At 40.2% G+C, this 21,857-nt stretch overlaps 1 protein-coding gene and 1 non-coding gene across 2 annotated transcripts in view; one reads left to right on the forward strand and one right to left on the reverse strand.

Annotated features, from left to right (window-relative positions):
- Positions 1-567: 567 nt before the first annotated feature.
- Positions 568-21,857, forward strand: part of cpm (carboxypeptidase M) — a 28,077-nt gene continuing 6,787 nt past the window's right edge. The window contains exons 1-7 of the mRNA XM_005949144.2: positions 568-786; positions 1,943-2,122; positions 7,132-7,229; positions 14,800-14,972; positions 18,868-18,964; positions 19,037-19,142; positions 20,214-20,384. Of these exons, the coding sequence (XP_005949206.1) occupies positions 1,957-2,122; positions 7,132-7,229; positions 14,800-14,972; positions 18,868-18,964; positions 19,037-19,142; positions 20,214-20,384 (811 nt within the window). The 5' untranslated portion in view covers positions 568-786; positions 1,943-1,956. The remainder of the gene's footprint in view (positions 787-1,942; positions 2,123-7,131; positions 7,230-14,799; positions 14,973-18,867; positions 18,965-19,036; positions 19,143-20,213; positions 20,385-21,857) is intronic.
- On the reverse strand, positions 4,368-4,470 carry LOC121812526. Its single transcript, XR_006053125.1, has one exon. It is a non-coding gene; the product is annotated as a U6 spliceosomal RNA (small nuclear RNA).

A 21,857-nucleotide genomic window follows, 5' to 3' on the forward strand; every position in this document is an offset into this window, starting at 1 on the left:
AAAAAAAAAAAAAAAAAAAAAGAACTACAATCTCAGCAGCAATACCAACACCTTTCTCAAGACCCCTTATAAGAAGAGCATGCCCCTATACAGCCTCTTTGAAGTCCCTACAATCTCCTCAACATCTTTACAACCCCTTCAACTCAATTTGTTTAAGACTCCTACAGCTATTTTAAGGACCCTTTTAACTCTTCCAAGACTCATTCAGCCTCCTCAGCAAAAAGAACAAAGACTCAGAGAAAAAGACTCTTTCTTATTAGTCTTATTAGTCTTCTTCCATCTTCTCAGCACAGTCTCTTCACTCCTTACATTTTTTTCTCCATCCTTAATCACTCTAACCTGCTGCACATCCTTTCCAGCTCACTCTGCTGAGCCAATAGATACAATTCCTTTTCTCCTTCTTCAGTGTCCATCCTAACACACAGCTCACTAGAAGCCTTTTTCTTTGCCTGCTCTCTCTTTGCTGGACGCCTACTTCCTCTGTCATTTCCTCTTCATTTGAATGCATTTGGATATTTTTTGCTTCCGTCGCTGTCAACCACACTTTCAGATCTACTCATGTGAGCCTCTTTGAGCAGATTGCATGAATCATCGCTCTGTTTCATTCACAAACCTGCCGACAACCTGCGCCTGCGCCCAACACACATACACGCACACTTCTCCAAGCTCCGCCCCTCCCGCGGAGTGAGACGAAGACCCGATGGTGAATGAGTAACACTCATTGAGAGGAGCGCAGCGGCTATCTGTTCGTCTTTCTGCCGGTGTTGTTCGGAGCCGCGGGGACAGGTAAGACCGTCTCTGCTCACCTGACAGTCCCAGACTTGACCTCAAACGCGTTCACGCTCTGTGTTACTTCTCTTTTAAACAGCACTTTCACGGTGGTGATGTTTACAACTAACAGTACCTTCAGAATTTGACTAGAATGTATTTTTAAATATATTAATATTTTAAATTGTTTATTTCTTCCTTGTTTTGTTGCTATTATTTTCACAAAAATATTTTTAAATATTTGTTTCTCTTATGTTTATTAGATTAATAAGGACATTTATAAAATGTATAAATTGCAGTTTAACTTCACTGTGTCTCGCTAATCATCCGATAATATGTATTATTATTATTATTATTGTTATTAATAATAATAATAATAATAATAATAATAATAATAATAATAATAATAATAATAACAATTATTATTGTTGCTCCCTGATATTGTCTTATTAGGTGTTTTATTTGGTAGGTTTCAGTGTTTTGTTGCATTTAAACTCAAACATTCCTTTTTAATTCAACCAAAAATCTTTAAATGGCACAACTTAGTCAACAAGAAATATACAGAGTCATCTAATGTAATCCTACAAACTGTCTCCTCACTGGATTAATGATCTACTGAGATAAAACATTACCAGTGTTTTATATGACTGGTTTAACTAGATGAAGACTTACCTGCTTCTTTCTCTTGAGATTGAGAATTAATACTGAACAGTGATGTGATGCTAACAAAATCCCTTAAAATTCAGGATGTTGGAGTCCTTTATTTTCAAGCAAAGCCTTTATAAGTGGGAGGTATGGCTCTCGAGGAACAGGAGGATTATGCAGCAGCAAAGCTGTTTTTTCTTCTGGAAGTATAACATCCAGGAGGAAAAAATTTCAAAAGCTAATTTTTTGGCAAAGTCAAACCTTATTATGATTATATACATGCATTTTTATGTGGAGGTAACCACTGAAATTACAGTTAATTTACAGAAAGCTTAAACTTAACTGCCCAAATAATTGCCCAGAAACATTTAAAGGTGGTGAGACTTGTTTCAAGAAGGACTCTGTGCATGAACATCATTGATTATCTGTTTATGTAGAGTTATAAAAACTTATAAAAATGAGTAGAATGTCAGTGAAGATGTTTAAATTATTTCATTTACTTTGAAAATATTTTTGTTTCCCTCCACAGGTCTTACTGCAGTGATGTTATCACTCCTCTTCCTCCTCCCTCCCTTCTTCCTCTTCACACCCGCCTGGACGTTGGAGTTTCGGTATCACAACAACCATGAGATTGAGCAGTACCTCAAGCAGGTCAGCACCTCGAATCCTGACATCACACACCTGTACAGCATCGGCCAGTCTTCAAAAGGTAACCCTGCTCCTGCTGCTTCCTGTCCCACCTGTAATTCTGAGACTTAGTTGGGAGTTGAAATGACAAAAGGTGTGAAATGACAATTTGTGATGATCACAATAACAAGATTTCCTGGGCGGATGTGTTCCTCGTGAAGACTTCCCAAACAGCCATGTGTTTAGCTTTTTTTTATTAAAGTCTTTTTGTTTTGATAGCCATTATCAGATACGGTGAAAAAAGAATAAAGGAGGTTATTGTTCCTGTGCCAATGTCTTGGGGCTTTTTTGAGATCAGGAGCTCTTATTTAAGGGATATCCACCCAGCAGCAGTTCAGTGAAAGAATCTAAAAAGGTAATTTTGCCAAATGTGTAAACAGTGTTGAGGTTTGAGGCTGAGGCAGCTGCTGCTATAAGCCGGTGCTGCAGAAATGAAAATGAACCGAATCTGGTTAAAAAGTGACCCGTTTCAGCTTTCTCAGCTCGACTGACAGACCGGGATATTTTATTTCTGCTGCAATAATCTTTTTTGTTCTCTTCATGATTCAGTTTGTCAAGATCAAGAAATGTTTCTAACTTTCTCTATATTTCATTGCATTTGATATACAAAACTGCATACATTAATGTCTTGTATTAATGACTTGCACAACCACACATGGAGTCCTTTTGCATTGGAGAAAAAAAATGAAGATGAAGATTTGCAAGATCCCGCAAAACTTTTACTCAGGAGCAAGATCCCGGCCACATCCTTCGAAGGACACGGCCCATGTAGACCACGAAGGCCTGGTCCTCCGAAGACTGACAAGGCTGGAAGTGCGAGGCTGTGAAATGGGACGGTCTAGCCTTCAGATTTGCGCCACCACCTGTGTCAGTTATCTGCTCCTTGCTATCTAAAATATAACGGGACACTGGCGTAAATTCGCTACCATCTCACACTTCTGTTTAATCAGTTTTCTGTTTGACGTTTATTTAGCTGTGTGAAAACTATAACTTTAATCTCAGCCAAACTGTTTTACTGAGGAACAAATAAAAAACTGAAAAAAGCCAAACAATAACATTTTTAAGTTGCCTAAGTGACTTATATATCATAATCTGAGTAGCGAAAGGTTGCAGGGGTTTTGAAAATGGTGTGCTGGAAGTCCACTGTTCTCGCCGGCTTTAGTAAGCCTTGAACCCCCCAACTAGCTATTGAGCTAGTGGGTAACAGACATCTCAAAAAACATTGGAGCACTTTTGCAAATATGTGATGTCTTGATAAATCAAGCAGATATTTGAAGTTACACACCTACATGGTAAATGGCCTGTATTTATATAGCGCTTTACTAGTCCCTAAGGACCCCAAAGCGCTTTACATATCCAGTCATCCACCCATTCACACACACATTCACACACATTTTCAAATATCTTGAAAGTTTATTTTGTGACCCAGAAAGAGTAATATTAAAACTACGGAGCTGCCCCCAATTGTTGGTAACTGGAATTGGATGGGCCGCGCCATGAATTCTGGGATAGGTTGGGCCACGAAAGAAATATTCGACCCATCCTTCAAATTCGGGGAAATGAACCGCATTTGGAGACTTTGAATTGGGACAGCCTTCATCGCCTGGCTGTGACATAATCGGCCTTCAAATGCGGCCTCCGAAGGATGCAGCCTAGGGATTGGGACATAGCTCCTGAGTTACTTTTGCGAGATCTCACAAAATCTTTTGCAGGATTTCACCAAATTAACTCTGGATCTCGCAAAAGTTCATCTTAATTTTTTTTCCTCCAATGTCCCTTGCGGGGCTCCGTAGCCTTTTCTTTTGTTTTGTATATATTTCTCCTGTTTATTATTAATTGCTTCTTATCCTCCTGTCTGTGAAACATGCCTCATAAATGAATATCGCTGGCTGGTTTTATATTTCTAAAAGTATGAGCAAAATCAGTCTGTGTGAAGCTGGCCACTGTCTAATCACAGTCATCTGCATTTGAACATTTGAAACATGAATACTTTAAATCTTCATCTACTAAACTTTCACTTCTGAAACAAATTCAGGTTTTTTTACATTCTGAGATGAGACATTAGGTCATAATGGGACTTCCTACTTTCCAAATATTAGAAGACAACCTTTCACAATCCTGCAACACAACACCCTCTTAACAATTTTCTCTTGTGTGCGTATCATATATTGTGCTGCGCAAGTCTTGGACTTGCTGCTAAAAAGCCAGACTTGCTCTAAAGCACACGGGTCAAACTCCAGTCCTCCAGGCCCGGTGTCCTTAAATTTTAACATGTGTCCCTGCTACACGAATTTGCGTGTCATCCTTGCACAGGGGCCATGCTAATCTTCTCTGTATCGTATCCAATTTACGTGCTTGCTTCGGCAAGCACGTAGTGTCAAGCACAAGTGTCCCTGCTACAACACCCCTGAATAAAATTAATAGGTCATTAGCAAGTCTATAGATCTTGACTGCATGCTGAGGTGGCAGTTTAGCCATTTGATTTGTGTTACAGCAGCTCATGAGTGAATTAACATGTTGCAACAACAGTACTTTTAGAAGTACAAATTTCCAAACAGTTACATTTATTTGAGTAGGTAGGGTTACGGGTTGCCACCTCAGCATGCAGTCAAGTTCTATAGAGTCTTGCTAATGACCTACTAATTTTATTCAGGTGATCTGCACATGTGAGTATGTACAGAGGAGGTCAGGAGTAGAGATCCAACAGTGTGAGTCTACAGCCATCTGTACAAAACAATGGACACTCTGTGTGACTCAGTTTGGGGCTTCATTTCAACCAGTGATGTTGATCTTCTCAAATTTAATGAAATTACAAATGCAGTACCACCAGATTTTGATCCAGCTTTCAATACCATCTGGAGAGCATCTGATTGCCAGCACCTTCATTTTTCCAGCAGAACAATTATCCCAGACCACGATTTGTGCAATTCTTATTGGTTTGGAAAAAGAAAATGACAATTTCATCCATTTAACATTAAATGTCTGACAAAAAGTGAGTAACAATGAATTCCGTTTGAGGCGACTGCAGGAAATACAGTACAGCAGATGTAGATTTAGGTGATCATAAAGCTTTGAAACACAACCTGTTCTTAGACTGATTCCCTTACATGTAGATGCCACAATAGGAATGATGGATAATTGATGAAGCATCGGGCATCCGCCTCTATACCCACCACCAATGACTGACTGACCTGGATCTATCTGTTGGTGGATCGCATGACTGGACAGTAAATAGTTTCTAATTTAATCCCAGACTGCTTAATCTGACACACACACAGAGCTAATCTGAGCTAATCTGGGACACCAGCTGGCCTCCGTCCAGCCCGAGTGTGTTTATGCATTTTTCAGTCTCATCTTGTCTTTGTGCAATGAGTCAGTTTTTCCCTCAGGCTGCTGCTCTGATGACTGAGTCACACTTTGCCGTGATTTACGTGAGTGTGTGTTCCTGGCTTGTTGAGACTTGTAGTTTCATTCATTGAGTAACCAGTAGTACTGGCAGTACAGTTACAGAAGTGTGTGTGGGTGGGTGTGTGTGCCTGTGAGGAAACTGACTAACTGACAGAGTTAAAATTTAAACCTCAAAACTGCAGGCTGCCAAACCAAAGCACAGAGTTCAAAGACACTGAAAGAGCAAAGAGGAATTAAAGCCTTTGATTAAAAATATTAACTTATTTTAGTTTCTTCTTCTAATACAGCAGATAAAGATTATTTATTGACCTTTAGTTTACTGCAAACATTAAAAAAGTTTCACGTAAAACACGTGAAAGATGCATTGATATGATTCTTTCTAACCAGCAGGGGGCGACTCCTCTGGTTTCAAAACAAGAAAAAAACATATATATATTTTGAAACATGAGAAAATGAGCCCGATTCCCACTTCCTCATATCTCATTATGAGCCTCAGTTTCACGGTTTTTAACAAATCACAACCCTCATTTTGTAAATTTTGTCTCCATATAAGGTCAAATGTGTGATAAAGCAGAGTGCTGTTTGGCATGGATACGTGGTGATGGACAAGCTGAACATTTAGTGTTCCTCTCCCTTCAACGTATCTAAAACTGACCTTAAAGTAAAATGGTATTCCAGATGTTTCCAGAAATAAAATGGAAGTGAACAGGGGAATAAATGCGCAACTGCAGTTTCTCTAGTTCCCATAGACTCTTAAAATGAACAACTTTACAGCAGAAATAATCAAGCTTATAGCCTGATATAAAAATTGTTAAAATATAAAAAACTGGACTGAAAGTCAGTGAACCAGATCTGGTGGAGTGATAATTAATTTTCTACTGTTTACTTAACTGGACTGTGGACCTTGTAATTTTTAATACATAACTGGACAATTAATAATATAAAGAAATAAGGAGTGGACTTTTACACAGTAGTGCATACTAATCTGAAGGCTCCAGAATTTGTTAAGGACACAGGGAGGGCCCTGCAAGAATGGATTCTGGTGGCTTATCATCAAACTGACCTCCAAAGACAACAGATAGCAGTAATTCACAGGATGCAGGCAGAAAGGCATCATGGGATAATTATGTGGACAGAACAGAGTCACTGGATGTGAAGAGAGAGAGCACTTTTATGTTCACATGTTTTGAATTGCTGCTTACTTTCTTAGTACTGAATGTTGACCATATTGAATATTGTAATTCATTTTTCTCCTCAGTCAGTCTGTCAGCTGTGAACGCTCACAGCAAATTTAGAGAAGCAGGTCTCTGGAGACCGGGTGGACATTCAGAGTTTTATTTGTTTTGTTGTTTTTATTGCTGGTTTCTGTCATATTTTGTGTGTACTTGCTTTTATTGCATGTTGTCACTCTTAAGTGTGAAAAGCTTTGCTGTAGCTAATATTTTTGTGCATGCTGGGGTGCGTTTCTTAGCATTCTTAACTAACCCAGGTGACAATGAACCGTTACCTAATTACATATTTTTATCTCTCAGTGCACATCATGTTCAATTTTAAGCAGATGTGAGCAGCACAAACTGTAACTCTTAGCTCCTGAAGGCTCTGTTTGCTCTGCGTGTCTCTCAGGTCAGCAGCTGTGGGTGTTGGCTTTGGGTGTCAGTCCTCACCAGCACACAGTTGGCATCCCAGAGTTCAAATATGTGGGTAACATGCATGGAAATGAGGTAAGACAATACACACACACACGCACACACACACAGAAGAGTGCCACTCCCTTTTAACAGGAAGCAGGACTAAAGGAGCACAAAAGAGATCAACAAAAGCCATTCAGAGTCCAGAGCCCGTGGATTCCTTTGTGTATGGACAACAGAGTGTGTGATGACCTGCATAATTCTCAGATAGAAATGGACAGTGTGCCGAATCAACCGAATCAAGAAACACTAATCTCAGGTTCTTTGTATACTTAGGCAGGTCAGTTAGTAACTGGGAATAGCTGTAATGGAAAAAAGTGTCTCTTATTATATGTATATGAATGGCTATTGTACATCTGAATGAAGCTCATAGTATAGAGAACATAAGGATTTGACAGTTAGTTGACTTTGAATGCCTCACTCATCCGTTTTATAACAGAAATGGATTGGAGGTGTGGCTTGTGTCTGTCACGCTATGTAACACACATGATCTGAAAGATGGCATTTTCAAGTTTTTGAAGATTTGCTCATTTAGGATGAGGCCAAAACCCAACTCCACCCTTAGTCGGCGTCTCAATGACCTGGTGGATGTTTAGAGGAAAACAACCCTATATGATGCTTCACTTCTTCTGACCACAAAACAAGCATGAACAACCTCCTTTTAACCACATCACAAAGCAACACTCATAATTACAACTGTATGCACAGGTGGATTGATCACACCAAACTCGAATCAGGAGAGAGTGAAGTGCAGCAAACAACATCTAAGCTAATCACAGCATAGCATCCTTCAGGTGATTCAGTCTAGCAACAACCTAAACAGGAAAACAGCATTATGCAGGATTTTTGGTCGCACAGCTCTTTGAGCACAGACAGAAGTGGTTTAAGGAAACTTTAATATAATATTTTATATTTCTTTAAACGTTTCTTATTAAACCCAGCAAACACTTTGACATTGACCTGGTAGACCAGATTCTACCACCTAAAAACTGAGAAGAGTTGACGCTGGGTTTTTTTTGTTTTTTTTAATCAATTTTAAATCGTGCTTTTTATTTGTTTTTGTTTTTAATGTCTCTGTAAAGCACTTTGAATCACCTTGTTGTTGAATTGTGAAATAAACTTGCCTTGCCTTGCTGCTCCCATGTAGAAGTGTACAGATGAAAAGCTCAGCAGGGCACTGAGACCTTTAATCTGTGCAGTTCTGCAGATAAAAAAATTACAGTTGACTTTTTATTTTATTTGCTTCTTCGCAAGAGTACACAGGTAATTCAGTTAGCTTTTATTCTTATTGACAGTATGCAGTATTTGAGTGTTTGACCTTTGAGAGACATTTTTACAAACTAAAACACCTTATCTGCATTTTTAACCTGACAATTCTCAGATTTTGTGCAAAAGTTTCAAACTTTTGTTCTTAGAGGAAACTGATTTGCTTGATCTGTGGTGTTACACAGCACATTCAGCCAGAGTTAGGTCATCAGTGTGATGAAATCTGTGGCACCACTAATCAACAAATAGACAAGCTCTGTTTATTCCAGTCAGAACAAGTTTTGTTCTGAACTTGTTCTGACTGAACAGAACACAGAAGACATTCAAACTGTTAACACAAAGGTTATTCTAATAACACAATGTAATTACAACCATCATTTAATAGTCTAATAATTCCATTGGGATGAGACAAATTGAGTCTGCATGAATGTCCTTAAAAACCAGACTAAAACATTTGACCAGTGTCAGGTTGCCATGGTGACAGTGGACAGCTGATCACACTGCAAATGTGTGTGAAAGTCAATGGAAGTGTCCTTAAATAGACACGTTACGCCTGGACACACACGCACAAACAGAACCAGTGGAGTATATCGGCTCAGAGGAATACGGCCCCATACATACACATGGAAACAGCAGGGTGGCGAATGGGAATGCTGAAAAGGTGTCGTGTAGCGTGCACTGTCTGTGAGTACTCAGGAGTTTCTGACTAGAGTATATTTCCTGTGAGGCTCACATGCTTTCTGCCACAGCTTCTACTGATCAACATTGAGAAACTCTGACTTGCTTGATCAGGCAGACAGACAAATTTTATTGTATCTTCATTTTATCGCATCTTTATTTTCCCCACACTGACTTCCAGCTAATTTCTGTATCACATAGCACAGGGGCAGGTTGAAGCATTCTGAAAATGAAACATATTTATTATTACATATTTAGTGTATTTGATGCAAAATATGTACAAAAACAACAACAACAACACGTTATAGAGCTAAAAGGAAACGCACAGGAGGAGAAAATTATATTAAAAGTGTAAATATGAAGTTATTTAAAAGCAACCTCAGATTAGCAACAACCCAACATTTGACATTGTGTCATCATTTATTCAACAAAACTAAACTACAATGCAGAATCACTGTGTGAGAAACAAATTACATCCTGCACCTTGTTGAGACGCTTTTAGCAATAATAACTGCTGACTGCTGTGGGTCTCACACTGACTCTAGAATACTTTGCTATACAAGTTTACGGTCCACTCAATGACTGTAAGGTGCCCAAATCATCCCCACACTACCGTGCTGAGAACTGGTATGAGGTGTTTTGCTTCCTCGGGTGATTTGCATCATGGACAAAGATTTCCACTTAGAAGTGTTGCAGTTTGTCCTGATGTGTTTTTCCACACCAAAGCCGTGCTTTCATGTTTGTTTTAGAGAGAAGAGGCTTTCTTCTGCAACCCTTCCAAACAAAACATACTTGCTCAGTTTGTTTCTAACTTGTGTTGTCATGAACTTTAACATTTAGCATGCTAACTGAGGCCTTTAGAGTCTGAGGTGGAGCTCTTGGAGTTTGTTGCAGTATCTCTGAGCGTTGCACTGTCTGATCTTTGAGGTGTAGAATGATAGACTTAAGGACCAGATGACTGTTTTTATTAACCGAGGGCTTAAAGTGAAAGAGGGTGTACTTTCTTTTTCACGTCCTATTTATTTTAAGCTGCGCTTTAAGTTGGAAACAGTTGTTTAGTAAAGTTTGCAGTGCAGGAAGCAAAGAACATCCATCGTATATCCACCGCATGACAGAAACTCTGAGTGAGCGAGCAAGAGGTCGGAGGATGTTTCTGTCATTGGTGCTCAGATGTGCAAAATACAAACAGCCATCATGGCATGGCAGAATCATGTCAGCAGCAGGAATGCAGTCTTGCGTGTTAGAAATGTTTAGTAACACTAAATCAAACAGAGAACTTTCAGCGTCTTTAAACTTTGCCTGAAGGACAATAATAAAACTTTAAACAGGAGGCACTTCCTCCTTTCACACATTAACCTCGTACACTGAGTGTGCTGCACTGACCTTTCTTTGGATTCACTTAGAAGCCTGTTTGTTAATCTAATTCTATTTTTTGACTCTTTTAATGACAATATCTGTCGTATCCTAAATGACTCAACAGCTTTTGCACAGATGTTCATGTTCCCCAGGGGATAGATCCTGATTTTAAAGTGAAAGTATTTTCCTACAGTGTCACTGAGAGTTCACGTTTCTTTCCTCAAAAGTGATTTCTACTCTTGGATCGATGTCAGTGTGATTTTGGACATTTCTGTTCCCTGAAGGATGAATCCTGATGAATTTGCCTCAGGTGTTCATGTTCCTCTTGTCTTCCAGGGAAGCTCAGCTGCAAGTTGTAGACAAACACTGCGGTTCACCTCAGCTTCACTCAACATTAGGTCACATAAACACGGCTGGACGGCTTTAATCTTGTTATCTAAACTTGTTGGAGGAATTGTTCAGTGACACATGAACTGTATGGGTGGCAAACACCACCATATGTTTTGGTTTCATCCAATAATGGCTGCTAGATTTGAAGATATCAGTAATTAGATTGGACCTACCTTTGACTTTTTTAAGCATATACTTACTTGGGATATTTTCCTTTACATTTACCTAGTTCAGTAAATCACTGCCCTTATTTCCCATTTTCTAAACTGCAGAGATATGGGGGGGCAGAGTTTCAAATAATGAGGTCAGTGTGTGTAAGCCAAAAGCTCAAGCCTCACACTGCTTCATTTCAGATGTTTTTTCTACTCATGGATCTGGATGATGTCATAGGGAGAGAATAAAACTTCAAGGTGCGTTCATTTAAACACAGCCTATTTAAGACAGAATGTGAAGGGAACTGTGAAACATGCAAAACTGCTCAAGTGAAGCCCAAGAAACACAATCTAGAGTAGATCCGCTGTCAACTGCCGATATCACCTGTGCCCACAGAAAGGGATGAAGGGAGGCCGAAATCTGTTCCTCTAATGACTATTTGAGGGTCTAGCAGAGAGTCAGTTCCAATATTAAATTAAATTTTATTTATATAGCACTGAATAACAACAACACAACAACAATTGTTTCAGGGCACTTTGTATTGTCAGGAAAAGATCGTACAATAATACAAAGAAAAAAGAGACAACCCCAACAATCAAAGCAAGCGCTTTGGCGATGGTGAGAAGGAAAAACTCCTCCAGCAGAACCAGGCTCAGGGAGGGTGGCCATCTGCCGCGACTGCTTGGGGGTGACTGGATGAATAAATTTCGATGTTAAAATGCCCTTATTTACAGCAGACAAGTTTATACCCTGCTGAAAACAAACCTGTTTTGTCCTCTATCGCATCATCTTTATAGGGGATTTTTTTTTAAACTCTTCCATTTGGTTGTTCAGTTCAGTTCAGTTTTATTTATATAGCACCAACAGTTGCTGTTCGAGGCGTGGCTGCTCACAGCTGCAGGGCGTGCCCTTCTCTCTGTGGAGACTGACCTGGGCCTCCTGAGTGCTTGAATCAGCAGCTGCTATGTGATGGTTTCTGCTTTCTGACTTTTTAGCGCCATTTAGCACAGAAAGAAGAGCAGCAAAGAGCAGCTCGTCAAAGGCCAATTATCCCCGAGTTAGTGTTGCCGTAGAGACTGATAAGGAACATGTTGATTGTACAAAACACAGTAAAGCCAGAGCTAACAGTAGATATCAAATTTCTTCGACCATGAAAAAAGTGTTGGTGGATGAAATTGCCCGCACTGAAAACTGGCTCCACGCCGACCCTGATGAAGGAACAGTTGCCTAACCTAACAGAGCGTGTCAGTGATGTTCAGCTGATATAAAGTAAAAAGATAAATCACAGTATAAAGATGCAAAAATAAAAATGTGTGTTTTCGTGTGATGGCAACAGAGACAAAAGATGGAGGGAGTTTGATGAAGGAAAGCAATATGATGGCTGGAGGCAGCGCTAGTCCTGACGTGTGTGTGTGTGTGTGTGTGTGTGTGTGTGTGTGTGTGTGTGTGTGTGTGTGTGTGATGTGGTTTTGGATACACACCTTTCCCACCCTTCTGTCATTCCCACTCCCAAGGCTCTCATTCATTCACAAAGATGTTTTTCATCGTCCAATAAGCCGCCTGTATCCGGAAAAAATGCCTCATCATGACTCGTCCCTGGATTCCATTTCAATTCCTCACTGACTCACGACATCACTTCCTCCCCCGCTGTTTTCTTCAGGCAGGAACATGCAAGGTCAACACACAGAAAACAAAGAATGGTGGAGTGAAATTAAATGCTAAACTTTTAGCCCAATAAAGTGAAAGCAATGCACTGTAAAGTTTAGGAAAAATAAACCACTCTAAATAAAAAAAAATAACTAAAGCTGTTAAACAATGAAAATAAACATTTCTTCGTGTTAAAGAAATTTATATAATTATTGAAGAGCTAACAACTGAAAAGAACTTAGACTGTGTCTGCCTGTACTTCCATGTGATACCAGTTTAAAACTTTTAAACTTTAAAACTTTTGCGAGATCCGAGTTTGTTTGGCGAGATCTCGCAAAAGTTTTGCGAGATCCCGAGTTTGTTTTGCGAGATCTCGCAAAAGTTTTGCGAGATCCCAAGTTTGTTTTGCGAGATCTCGCAAAAGTTTTGCGAGATCCCGAGTTTGTTTTGCGAGATCTCGCAAAAGTCCGTCTTAATTTTTTTTTCTCCAATGTCCCCTGCGGGGCTCTGTAGTTATCCACATTAACGGAGTCTGATGTCACTATACTGAAAGCACATTTCCAATTTTGCAACTAAACGTAATGTCCTCACCTGGAAATACTTAAACTTTCCACACTTAATACTTAAACTTTCCACACATATCACTAAAGGAAAGCTGAACTGATTGACTTCACTGCGGTTTTCACTGCAAACTTTGCGAACCATCCATTAAGCCAAAATGGACCCTGGACAGCCGTAAACTTGGCGTAAACTTGACGTTCATAATAAACTGGGCTGGAGCCACAACACTGATGCTCTTTACAGGAAGGGTCAGAGCAGACTCTACCTGCTGAGGCGGCTGAGGTCATTTGGAGTCCAGGGAGCGCTTTTAAAGACCTTCTATGACTCTGTGGTGGTATCCGTTATTTTTTACAGTGTTGTATGTTGGAGCAGCAGTTTATCGACAGCTGAGAGGAAGAGGTTGGATAAACTCATTAAGAAGGCCAGCTCTGTTCTGGGATCCACCCTGGATCCAGTGCAGGTGGTGGGAAACAGAAGGACTCTGGCCAAAATAACTTCTCTGATGGACAGAGCCTCCCACACTATGCATGTAAATGTTGCTGAGCTGCAGAGCTCCTTCAGTGACAGACTGCTGCATCCTCGATGCATGAAGGAGCGTTTCCGCAGGTCCTTCCTCCCTGCAGCTGTCAGACTGTACAATCAGAACTGCTCCCAACAAACAGAGGTTTACATCAGTGCTGTAACAACTTCTACTGTTATAACTTGCATATTACTTTTCTCAGGTTATCTATGCACTAACTTATTGGAAGTTACATGTCTACTTTTTAATGCACAGGTACAATACACAATCTGCACTTTTCTAATTATTCTAAATATTCTTAACTATTTAAACATCTTTCAGTATCCTGCTCTGTTTGCACACTACAACCTGGGTTAGCCACTTATCTGTACTCTAATTTTAATAACTGTACAGTACTCTGCTTTGGTAACTATTGTCCATGATGTAAATATGTAAAAAATGTGTTTCTGTTCTGTTTGTATATGTGTGTTTTTGCTGCTGATACAACCAAATTTCCCCTTGTGGGACAATTAAAGGATTATTCTATTCTATTCTATTCTATTCTATTCTATTCTATTCTATTCTATTCTATTCTATTCCATTAATTAACCCATTCAGATACTCAGATTAACCCTGGAAACATCATCTTTTCTACTCTTTTTCATATGTAGTCATGTTCTTCGTGTGTTAGTCAAAGGTTAGTCTCAGTGGAGTATTTAGGAGGACTGACCTTGACGGGTGTTTTAGCTCTACGATAAGCCATGGGAATGGCCCAGCTGCATGTGGGAGGTGAATAACATAATGTCTTTCGTTATGGTGGAAAGACATTATGTTATATTGGCGGAAGTGGAAGTGATTACTTCACAGTTGGCTGACCATACCTGCACTAACATCTGTTCACCCATTTTTCTAAATATGAATCTTGCATAATGCATAATCTAAACTTTGTGCTGTTCACTTATGACTTATGTGTGAGGACAAGCCGTAAATTCCATCACAACATTTGTTTTTACCTAAATTTCTTTCTGCGTGTTTGTGTTCGTGTGCTTTCAGGTTCTTGGGCGAGTGCTGCTCCTTCAGCTAATAGATGAGCTGGTGCGCAGTTACCGTAGCAACGAAACATGGTCCTTGCGGTTGCTGAACAGCACACGCATCCACATCCTGCCGACGATGAACCCAGACGGCTTTGACGTAGCAGACAAGGACTGCTACAACAGCCAGGGCAGGTAACGCAAACAGCTTTACCTCTGTTTTAAGTTCCGAGAGACCTGCGGCACACCCTGTGCTCATCAGCAGCTGGTAAAACATTAAGACGGCAAACAGACGTTTCCTGACTGGGAGGTGGAGACCAAAAACAGAACTAAAAGAGAGATTGAACACTGTTGATTGTGTTGCTCTCTGTGTGCAGTGTGTATTTTAGCAAAAACCCCTAATGATGAACTCAAAGGCATGAACTAACCTCTTAAGTGAAACAGTAGGAAGTGAAATTGTACAAGAGAACAAATGAGCCGTTGTTGAGGACTCAGAGCTTTATTTGCTGCATGCTCATGCAATATGCATGACTCCCTCCTGAGGGACATATCTGCTTCTGTAGCTGCTAAATGCTCGGCTGTGTTCACCTGCTCGTCTTTGATGTACCCTGCTGTTGGCTGCTCAGCAGGTCACGTACGGTGGCTTTTTAGAGCCTCGACAACTGAAAGCCGCTGCCTGCTGCGGGAAAAACATTGCTGCTGGCTAAAAGCATTGCTGGACAAAGTATACAGATCCTCTTCTGTAATTAAAGTACTGACAGCACGCTAAACAGGGCTTAGATTAAGAAATATCACTGAAGTTAGAAAAAAAAAGTTTAATATTAAAAATTTTAGAATTTTACTAGACAGTAAAATTAATGCCACATAAATAAAAATAACTGCACCCAAAATCATGTCAGATATATTAAAATGGATTTCAGATTTTAAAAGGCACAGCTTGCACTTGTTTTTACTGCACAAAACAAAATGAATATGTAGGAAATATAATACTGTCCCCTGTAAAGTAAAGGCTGCCCAGCGACTGACCTGGCCTCTGTAAATGCATCTTCTGTCACTGTGATTCTGGGAAGCTGTAACAGCGTATCTTGAAAGGCAGTCTGTTTTTATATGCACTTCCACAGCCGGGAGTCGTCTCATCCACAGACACATGGAGACATTCCAAGTCTGGTATCAACAGATCTGCAGTTGCAGTTTTCTTCCTCAATCAGCAGCGGAGCATTGAGTGCAGGAACACCACCTGTCACCACGATGTGCACTGTGTTTCAGGACATCCTGTTGTTTTCCTGCACCATCTCCAGTTGATTAGGTTTGTAGTCCAAACGAATAATGCCAGATTCCAAACTGAAATAGCCCGTGACTATGGTGACTTATGAGAGGCTATCTTATTTCATATTTTTAGAGGCAAAGCTACAAATTCATGCAGCATTTAATAACTATGAAGTAGTATTAAAAGTTTACATTCCTCAAATTTGTGAGGAACATGCTTAAGGGCAGTACTTGACTTAAACCACTTAGTTACAGCTGACTGGCTGTAAAGTTCCTTGGATTAGTGAGGCTACGCACCATCAGCAGCCCTCTTCACGGGATCCACTGTTAGCATAAACACGTTGATAACAAAACATGAACGCTGGAAAATATTTCCCACACTTTAACTTTTGCAAAGAATAATTTTGTATGTGCGTGCGTCCGTGTGTGTGTGTGTGTGTGTGTGTGTGTGTGTGTGTGTGTGTGTGTGTGTGTGGGTGTGTGGTGTGTGTGTGTGTGTGTGTGTGTCTGTGTGTTTGGTGTGATTAAATGACAAGTTGAGACACAGACATAATCTTGCAGTCACAGATTGTTTTTTTTGTAAAGACTAAGCTACATTGCTGCACCCAAAATACTTTGATTGGCAAGAGAAACACACACACACACTGTAGATCTATATCACACACATGCACACACAATTATACTCTGTAAGCATCTAATTATGATTGTTTCGTCGTCTTCATATATTCTGTTTACAGTAGACTCATGTCTGCAGTAACTGCTTGTGGGAACAGTCTCATTATGTGGACTTGCCTCCCATATAGGTTTAGTCCGTGTGTGTGTGTGTGTGTGTGTGTGTGTGTGTGTGTGTGTGTGTGGTCTCTTTGGGGTCACTGCTTTCCAAACCTTATAAGGAAACATTTCACTTAAGCACATGAAAGTGAGTGAGATGACAAATGAGATGGTGAAGTCTTGTTTTAATATGCTGGCACTAATTCCTACAGAAAGGTGCCAGAAGATTTGGGTCGTCCCATTGGATGAATTACTTTTCTTCTAGAGTTCAGGTAGATGAGGGAAGAAGTTCACTTTTGAGATTTCAAAGAAGAATTGGATCATTATTTGGACATAAGACACTCAGAGCAGGCCTTTTATGATAAAAGGTACATATTTCTACTCTGGGACTTCACTACAGCGGCTTTACATGATTGACAGATCAAAATAATCCTTATTTATCTCATACTGAGCCTCAGTGCAACTACTTCGCTCATCCACGGTCTGAAACTATAGTCAGTAAATAAATGATCGACACGACCATAGTGACATCACTGACTGGTTTCAGACTCTGGTATTTTGAAGGCTCAGCTTTGGCATTTTTGTTGCTTCCATGTTGGTTTTTGTGAGAAGTGACCATTTGGGGTTTTAGTGCTAACCTATCACTAATGCTAGCTAAACTAAACTGTGCAGATGCAATATCAACAATATAAACAAAGCAGCTAATATCTGCTAATTAGTGCTAAGTGACAAATTAGAGGCTCTATAATGTATTTGTACATTTGTCTTACTTTGGCAACAGTGGGAAGGAAAAACGTTTTTTTAACAGGAAGAAACCTCAAGCAGTAACAGGTTTAGAGAGGGGCCACAAGCAGTTAGGTTTGAGAAAGACAGGCGAGAGTAACTAGTTATTGTCACAAACCTCAGTATAAATATGCGACATCATACAGAGCCAAAAGAAAAAAAATGTATTATGCAAACCCCGACTTATCATGGTAAATGGCCTGTATTTGTATAGCGCTTTACTTAGTCCCTATGGACCCCAAAGTGCTTTACACGACATTCAGTCATCCACCCATTCACACACTGGTGATGGTGAAGCTACATTGTAGCCACAGCCACCCTGGGGCGCACTGACAGAGGCAAGGCTGCCAGACACTGGCGCCACCGGGCCCTCTGACCACCACCAGTAGGCAACGGGTGAAGTGTCTTGTCCAAGGACACAACAACCGAGACTGTCGGAGCCGGGCTCGAACCGGCAACCTTCCAATTACAAGACGAACGCCCAACTCTTGAGCCACGATCGCCCTGTTCAATATGAACTTCCACCATTGATATGACAGAAAATAAGGGACAGCACAATGACAAATTGTAATATGAGAGAAATGTGATTCTAAATAAGTCAGTGCTCTGAGTTCCGTTAGAGTCCTGTGAGGTCAATCATGACTCGTGATGTCATTGGGTCATGCGATCGAGATCCCCTCGACGGCCCTCGCTCTGATCTGAAATATAACAAATCCCAGTAGAACACAGGATGTTTGTGAGTTTGGATTTCCTTTGTGTAGTGTTCAAATAAACTTGACAAAATCAGATCCTTCTGTAAATGTCTGAAAAAAGCAGCAGAAGATGGCAGTGACAAGAACAGCCTGATCGCAATGAAAAAGATATTTGTGATCTCTTATCGTCAGTAATTAACAGGGAACTGATGGCAGCCTGTCTGTGCACAGAAATCATTTTGTGTCTCAGCAGCTGCTCTTTAAATAGAGACACTCTCATCCTGCACACTCAGAGTATCATGGAAACTATTTTTAACACGTATGCCTTGCTCAAGGGAGCCTTAGCAGCACTAAATGACTTATAATTTAAAAAGTTTTCAAAGTTTGTTTTTTAAATAGACAAGAAATATAAGAGGTAAACTATGATTAGCACTAAGAGGTGAAGTCACACCCCTCCTGATTTCACTGTAATTGCCCAGGCAAGGGGGGAAGTCCACCCAAGAAGGCTGTGTGCTCTGACCTGATACAGAAATGAAAACAGCATTTTCATGCGTGATGTGACCGTTTTTCTCCGTCAGGTACAACGGCAACGGCATTGATCTGAACAGGGACTTCCCGGATGCTTTCGCTGGTCTCCAAAGTCAGCAGCTCTTTGAGGAGAGAAGGGAAGCTGAGGTTGGTTTTGCTTTGGAACGAGACAGCGTTTTTAAGTTTCCTCTGTCATCAGGATGCTATCATGTGTTTCAGGTCCAAGCAGTGATTGGCTGGTTGAGGACGGAGAGTTTTGTTCTCTCTGCAAACCTTCATGGAGGCGCTGTGGTGGCCAGTTACCCCTATGACAACAGCAACGGCGGTAAGCGGCAGATCCAGCAGTCTGACTTTAGCTGGTCGTCCACAACAGTCCCACAGTCGTGTTTTTGTGGATCTTTGTAGAATGTTTTTGGAGCTTCTTATTTGCTTCATATCAGCATGTGAAATGGAAAGTGCAAAGCAGGAAATAGGCCCTCAGACCCACCAGACAAATATACAAGTACAGAGAATGTGTGATGAGTGCACCTCTACAGAAGAGCGTAGCTTTCTTTCATGTGCTAGATGTGGAATATTTATAATTTTCAAAGATAATAGAGCTGGAATAATAATAAGAAAAGATATTAATTTAACAGTTTGTTACCTCATGGCCACGGGCTCAGGGTACTGACAGAAAGAAAGAAACTACAAATGCAGAGAAAGGGAGCGCTCAATCATTAGGGACGGCTTAGACCAGAAGGTATATTCACAGGAATATTAAACACCAGTTTTCAGCATAAAATAAAATATTTGTTTGCTATTCTCCCTTTATCTGAAATAATAATAATAAAAATCTAATAAAACACCTGAGCTTTAAAAACCTGTTGGAGGAGTCAGTTGAGGTATTTTAGGCACTAGGATACTTTCAGGACTCGGATAAGCTGCAGAAAAAAAATGTGCGGCTCATAAAAAGCTCATTCTCTTGTTCTGAAAAAGAAAGAAAAGAGATTTTGAGTTTGAATAAATCTAGCTTCTCATAATCTCTTATTTGAACAGCCAAAACTCTTTAAGTCCTGTACTTCAGATGTTTATGTGGGAACACATAACGCTATGGCTTAAAGCCTGTTTGTTTTGTATTTGTATTGTTTGAATTTGTTGTTTTGACTTCAAAATGCAGAAAATGAAGTGTGTTAATCGAGATAATCAGATTTATAACTGCTCAGTAGAACTATTCGATTAAAAACAGTCATTTAGTCAGAGTTACTGCCTTAACTTTACCAGCCTGCAAACTCACACACAGAAAAACTTGGGGAAAACTTCAGGAAAAGGCAACAGGAAGTGCTACTGGAAACAAAATAATTCTAAAGCTCAACTAATCACCACCAATCACAGGCTTTTGCTCTCATCATTTAAACAGGTAGCGAACTGGTGGGCGGGGCTAGCATCGCTCCTGATAATGACGTGTTTGTTCACCTGGCTAAGGAGTACTCCCACAATCACGCCTCCATGTACCGAGGTAACTTCTGTATGGACAGCAGGCCGTTCCTGGAGGGCATCACCAACGGATTCCAGTGGTATCGTCTGGAAGGTCAGTGAGTTTGGCTAAGCTTCGCTTACAGAGAGACTGGAAACAGGAAACGTTCATCTGGTTCTGTCAAATAGTTCATTTACTACTGAAGTGTTTAGAGAAGGATAGCAAAATGATCACACAGGGATTTGTGATACTATAGAGAACATACAGAAGATTAGCTTCTGATTAGCATTGTAGAAAAACTACTACAATAACCACTACTACCTTTGCTCCATGATTTATTTATATTGAAGTGCAGTCCTGTGAAAAATTAAGTGCATCCTCACTGCACCAATAGGAATTATTACTGTAAGTAGCAGCCAGGTGCTGATAATCAAATCGACTTTATTACCTGATCATCTGCGAATAAGCACCAAAAAGCTAAAGTTTTTGCAGGTTGCAGGTCTGGAAAATTCAGGTTTGTGTTAATTCAGTACCACATTCTCCCCAGAAGTGGACGTCTGATCAGATTTACCCCATATTTTTGTATTTACTCTTTAATTCCTCTCAGAAGTAAAGAAGTTAAGACCGTGTAAAACCCACCCACGCCATCTCAGATCCTACAGGCCTCAGTTAGCATGATAAAGGTTAAAGTTTGGAAAGTATCATCTGAACAAGACATAAGACTGTAACAAAGTGAAAATGTTTATCCATGATGCACAAACCGAACACCTCATACCAGCTGTCAGCGCAGTGGTGGAAGAATGATGGTTTGGGCACCTTGCAGTCACTGAGTCGACCATCAACTTTTCCCCAAATTGGATCAACAGGATAATTATCCAAAGAACAGCAGCAAATCTCCAACAGAATGACAAAAAAAATTATAATAATAATAATAACCAAAGTACTGCAATGGTCCAGTCAAAGTCCAGACCTCAGCTTGACTCAGGTGCTGTGGTGGGGCCTTCAAAGACCTGTGCACACATGAAGGCTGCAAATGAATGAACCTAAGCAACGCTGTAAAGAAGTGTGGACCAAAATGTATCTATAGTAATGACAGAGTCTGATAAAGTCATACAGAGAACCATTACTTCAAACTTTTGCCACAAAACAGCTCTACAAGCTGCTGAATCACAGAGTGCACTTGTTTTTTCACAGTGCAAAGAGTCATGACTGTACAAAGCTTTTACAGGTTCTCCAACTTCACTCTTTGAGTTATCTTGAAAAGAAATAATAGCCAATTTCTTTAATTTTCTATTGCAGTTGTTTGATCAAACTGAAAACCCGAGCAAAGCAGCTTTTTTCCTGTTTTAATAAAGCAAGACATTCATTGCTTGTGTTTGGTGCTGCCATGATTAGTCAACTAGTCACGATTACGTCGACTATCAAAATCGTCGACGACTGATTTAATAGTCGACGCGTCGTTTGAAGCTTTGTAAGATCACAAAAGACGCAGGAATAAGTACCGGTAGTAGGATTTAAGAGTGTAATAACAGACTGAAACAGAAGATGGCAGCACTGCATGAACAAGGATGCCAGCTGCCGTTAAAC

The sequence above is a fragment of the Haplochromis burtoni genome, unplaced genomic scaffold, assembly GCF_018398535.1.
Source record: "Haplochromis burtoni strain Fernald_Lab_line unplaced genomic scaffold, NCSU_Asbu1 Contig_638, whole genome shotgun sequence".
Taxonomy (NCBI): Eukaryota; Metazoa; Chordata; class Actinopteri; order Cichliformes; family Cichlidae; genus Haplochromis; species Haplochromis burtoni.